At 44.7% G+C, this 5,353-nt stretch overlaps 1 protein-coding gene across 1 annotated transcript in view; it reads left to right on the top strand.

Annotated features, from left to right (window-relative positions):
- The window catches only part of PDZD2 (PDZ domain containing 2), a gene marked incomplete at both ends in the record, with an annotated part of 23,120 nt that extends 18,768 nt beyond the window's left edge, over positions 1 to 4,352 (top strand). Inside the window, 3 exon segments of the mRNA XM_010079554.1 lie at positions 7 to 348; positions 1,020 to 1,137; positions 4,251 to 4,352. Of these exon segments, the coding sequence (XP_010077856.1) occupies positions 7 to 348; positions 1,020 to 1,137; positions 4,251 to 4,352 (562 nt within the window).
- Between the last annotated feature and the right edge of the window lie 1,001 nt (positions 4,353 to 5,353).

Below are 5,353 nucleotides of genomic sequence, written 5' to 3'. Positions count from 1 at the left end.
CGCGAGGCGAGGCCTGGGGCGGCCCCCGCTGTCCCGCTCCAGGCTGAGGGAGCTGAGGGCGCTCAGCATGCCTGACCTGGACAAGCTGTGCGGAGAGGGCTTCTCAGGGCCGCCGCAGCCTGCCTGTTTCAAGACAGAGCTGGAAATCACGCCTCGCAGAGCCCTCGGCATGGCTGCCCGTGCAGCCCGCCTAGCCCCCTGCAGCCCCACTGAGGCGGGTGCCATGGGGATGGGCACCCGGCGCCCTCAGGACAGCAGCTCAGGAACACCAGGGTCTGCCTCAGATGACAACATGCCCCATGGCAGCTCTCCGGGTGGGGAGCACTCAGAAAACAGCTGGTCCATCAGGTTGGTGTTGGCTTTGCTGCCACTGTGTCATTTTCATCCCCACAAGCCTCTCCAGAGGTGAAGCTTCCTTGTTGCCCCAGGCCCGCCCCAAAGTGCATTTCAGCTTTGGCCCCAGCCCCCATTCCCCTCACAATTCGGGGTGCTGTCCTACATGCTCTCCTGCTGTCTAGTGGTGGCCATGCTTCAGTACAGAATGAAACACTTTATTGTGGCAGGGGCAGGATCTTTTTCTGTGTCTCCTCTAGCTGGTTTTGGTCAGTTCTTGGCCATGCAGTAGGGCAGCAGCCACTGCCTCCTGCCTGCCCAGAGGGGAGGCTGCGCAGTGCTGGCAGCCAGCACAGCCTGCGGAGACAGACAAGCTTGTTGTACTGCCAGAAGTAGTTCTCAGATGTATTAGTCTCCTTGTTGTTAATGCCTGTTGCTAAAACCATTGGCAAAAGAGGAGGGGAACAGAACGGGAACTGATTTTCAGTATTATTCTAAATGGTTTTCTCTGCCCCTTCCCATTCTCCCAGTGTACACCATTTCTTGCCTGATCTCAAGATTTCTGCTTGCTAATGAGCTGGTCCTTCATTCATTACCCTAATACAACCTACATAGTATACCTGAAACATATGTCTACATGGCCTAGAAATATAAAGCTGTCTTTTATATTTTTATGTTTGTTTCAGCTTGGATCAGCTCCTCATCTCATGCCTGGACCAGCAAAAACTGCAATCTGTTTTCTCAGCAGTTGTACCAAAATACGACGTTGCTGCTGTGCTCCAAGAAGTCAAAGCACAAGTAAAGGTAAAAACCAGAAGATAAAACTAGATTATTGGTGGTATTGTTAAGGGCTTTTCTTCCCTTCCAAATGGTTCCAGAGCTCCTCCAGTAGTCCTGTGGAAGATTACAGTTGATGATGGCTTTACTAATGCTAGTTTTTTGAATGCCTGCTATAAACCCATAATAAATTTGAATGGCTTTTCTATAAAAGAGGATATTGTTTGTCCAGTGTGAAAGCAGTTTTGAGACACAATAAATAGACCTATTTTAAGTGGAGAAATATGTCTCCATTTGAGTCAGTATTACAACCGGGAAACTCCTGGGTTTGCCTGTAATTGCACATCAGAATTTAACTTTCCAGCAACCATCTGGGTCAGACTTGCTTTCCCCACCATGCAGGAGAAGGTCTGCTTCTCTCTGTGCCTAACTAGAGGCTTACAACACTGGAAAGTGACTGCAGGAGGGTTTGTAAGAGACTCCTGTGCCCTTTTTGCTCTCTTCTGTGCTTCATTATCTAGGTGTTTAAAGAAGGCCTCCAAAGTGAAACAATTGCCAGAACATTACTTCTGTGTTTGCAGTGTTTGTGTTTGTGGTTTTGGGATACATCCACATCCTTTTTAAATCAGAACAGAAGTTGATAAAATAATGACAGCACTGGAGGGGAAAGTGCCATCTGTTCTGCATAACTGCTGGCTGAGCTGCATTTAGAGCATTCCTGAGTCTTATTCACAAAGGTTGCTATTTCACATGTAAAACAGGCTGGGGGAAGCAGGACCTCCCCAGAATACCCAGCATTACCTCCTTCCCAAGAGCTTGGTGAGCCAAGAGAGTTTGGTAGCTTTACTGATAAAATTAGGATTGGATTGTACTTCTGGCTGAAGGTAATTAAGTGTTGTTTAAAGTATTTTGCATGGGGTCTTGGAGAGATTATTTGTTTATGCCACTTTTCTAAGAGTCTAAGAGCCCAAATATTTATAAAGCTGCCTTTTGGAATGGACTCATCTGCATAGTTCCTTATCCATATTTAAGCCTGATATGGCATGTATGCTGGAAAACTTTATGCTAGTCAAATGCTGGATTTAAATGTACAATAGGACAGTTCTTCATAATTATGCAGTTGCTGAAAAATGAGATGGGCTGCCTGATGCAGACTGAGAGCTTCCGCGGGAAGCGTTTGTTATCTTTTGCTCTGAACAGTGCTGAATTTACTGCTAGCATTTACTAAGTGCTACTAATATAAAAAAATCAATATATGGTCATTTTATTGTTTAAATCTCTATAACCGATGATCATTGACTAACACGCTAAATAGAGGTGATCACTGGCGATCTTATGTGTCCCCTGAGTGGCCAAGTAAAGCAATAAGCATCCATAGCCAGGTCTGTGTGCTCCATAGTACACATGCTGGCTGAGGACAACATTGAGAGCTGGGGAGGGAGGAAACGCACAGCCTCAGCAATGGGAAGCCACGGTTCAGACCATGTTGCTCACTGGCCCAGGACATGTGGTCCTTGCACAACCCTCCACCGTCTGAGACGATAAATTTTTTTTCTTCCCCAGTGTAAACAAATTAAGTTGTGGTAGCAAGGGTTAGAAAGAACCTGACCTCTTGAACAAAAAGGGTCACTACAGTACTTAATGGTCAAAGATATGTGTATGTTTCCCTTACTTTCACTGCACTTTGAAAGGGGCTAGCCTAGATACTTAACCAATTTTATTATATCTAGCCTAGCATAAAGCTGTTGTCACCTTGTACAGGTGAGAATGATCTTAACATCTACAAAAGACTGTGGACTAAGATACTCAGCCCTGACTGCTCCTCTGTCCTCAAGCACTGATGGATCAGTGATGTGGAGCAGTGTGGCTTTGCTTTCTGACATTGTCTCTGTCCACTGCAGGGATGCCTCTAATGCAGAAAATCTTCCAGGGCCACTATTTGACAAAAAAAAGCGCACAGTGAGGCCAAGAATTTCGCTGTTAATTTCACCAAAACCCGATAGTAATCTGTGGTTCCCTGTGCCTTTTGAAACAAAGGGAAAGGCAAATGCTGAGTTAAAATGTTGAGGTTAGTGAACTAAATATGTCATTTAATGCTAAATAGATTAAGAGGTTGTTTTCTAATGATGTGCCATTAGTTTTAGTGTTGGCAGCCGTTTCTGCAAATAACCGATGCTGGATGGGATCCCAGGGAAAAGCTGAGACCTCCTTTCTATTCCCCACTTCTGATGCTCCGCCCCACACACGGTTACTATCCCTGTGCTTCACCAGATGCCTGCTTATAGTCCCCCTTCCACCACAAAATGTGGTCTCTGTAAAAGCATCTGGTTTTGTCCTAATAACCATTCAGAAGACAGCACCAGACTTGCTGTACAGGACTGCTTCTCTCTCACGGCAAATTCTGTGTTCTGGCAGAAGGCCATCACTTTGAAGAAATGAGCTCTACACATTTGTTCTGGTCTGGAGCCATATCAATCTCTTTCCTGTGCTGGATGCTCCCATTTCCACAACAACACAGCTTAGTCCTGTTTGGATCACTAACTGTCTCCTTCCTTTCGTCTCCCAAGTGAAACAGGTTGTCCTGCTGTCCCATCTAACCTTCCTAAGCTTCAGTTTGTTGTCACTGCCCCTTGCAAGATTGTCCAGACTGCTGAGAAGAGGTTGATGCAACTGCCCTCCATTACGTCTTTGTAACTGCCTTTCAAGAGGACAGAGAAATCAGATAATGAAAGTGTTAACAGTTCCCTGGAAAGTACAGTGCTTGGTCTAGAAAGGTGTATGGGAACTACTGAGTTTTGACTGCAAAAAGTCAAGCAATGCAAAGTTGATTACAGCCTGTGAAAATTAGGCTGCTCAAGGTTTAAGACCTTTCCAGTATTCTAATTTTGACTTTGCTTTCTAGCCTTGGTCTGATTGACGAAACCTTTGTTGTCACCTGAATTGTTTTATAGGCTGGTACTTGCTTGCAGCACGAACAGAAATGCATTTAATGTCTCTGTTTTAATTCCTTTAGTTGCTTTTTTCACCTGCCATAATTTGAGGGTACTGGGAATTTGTCATTTGTGCAGGAACTGGGTTTTGATCTTTGGTTTTGTTTTTCTTCTCCTTCCTCTTCCCCTCCACCTCCATTTTTCTGCTAGAGCAAAGAAGACACATACTTTGTAGTCTTGCACAAAGAAGAAGGAGCTGGCCTGGGATTTAGTGTGGCTGGAGGAGTAGATCTGGAAGAGAAATCAGTCACAGTAAGTGATGGCTGCAAGTCGGTTTTGTACAAAGCTCATTTTAAAGAAGGCTGGTGATTAGATCAAGTGCTCGTTTATCAAGACTCACTGCAAGTCATTCACAGTCATAAAATGGTGTCTGTCAGAGGCAGCTGCATGACATCTGTGGCTGAAATCAGACTGTGTCCAGGAAATGTAATTTTTATTATTGGAAAGGGATGCCAATTATGTTTTCAGTCTTTAAAAGTCTGTTACTGAATGAGATTGTCTAGATCTAGATCCTACGCATGAAAGCAAAATTATTCATGCCGTTCCAAATTTGTTTCAGTCTTATTAAAGCCTGTTGGTTGTCAGTAAATGAGAGTTGGTTTTTTTGTTCGCTTTTTTTTTTCAGAAAGCCTTATACACCATTCTGAACCAAGGATATTGTGTGCCGTTAAGTGATACTGGTGCCAAGCAATTGAAATAGACAATTTCTTTACACGAGATAGGCACTTAAATTCTGCCCTGAAAGAGATCCATTAGGTGCTGAGATTAAAAGTAGGATATGCCCTCAGTCTTCAGGGCCTACAGCAGCCCTTGCAGGAATCTTCTGATTTTTGCTCTTGAACAAGACCAATATAAGTAAATATATTTTACATTAAGCAGTCATTGAGTTAGAACATGGTCACATTCTAGGGAACAGACTGCTTCTCTGGCTACAATGGCTGTGTTCCCTGTCTCTGGCCCAAACACTCGCAGTGTCAGCTGTGAGCAAGGGGAAGGCTCAACAGCGTCCTACCCCAGAGTGCTCCTCACCTAGAGACTGTGATACTACCTAAAAATATGATCTTGAGCTCTCTCAGGCTGAGTAGCTGATGAACTCTTTCTCCTGAAGGCCATTAGCCATGAGACCAAAAGAGTGTCAGCTCTTGCTCTTTCCAGATCGTCTTTGTTTAGTGTGTGTAAAGCATGCTTCTCAGGTGAGTGTTGTAGTTTTACACACCCGTCTGGCAGCCCAACACCACAACAACCACTCGCTC

Source organism: Pterocles gutturalis, unplaced genomic scaffold (genome assembly GCF_000699245.1).
Source record: "Pterocles gutturalis isolate BGI_N339 unplaced genomic scaffold, ASM69924v1 scaffold11314, whole genome shotgun sequence".
NCBI classification, from domain to species: domain Eukaryota; kingdom Metazoa; phylum Chordata; class Aves; order Pterocliformes; family Pteroclidae; genus Pterocles; species Pterocles gutturalis.
Note: the sequence above shows the minus strand (reverse complement) of the source record. Positions and strands in the feature narration are given on the sequence as shown.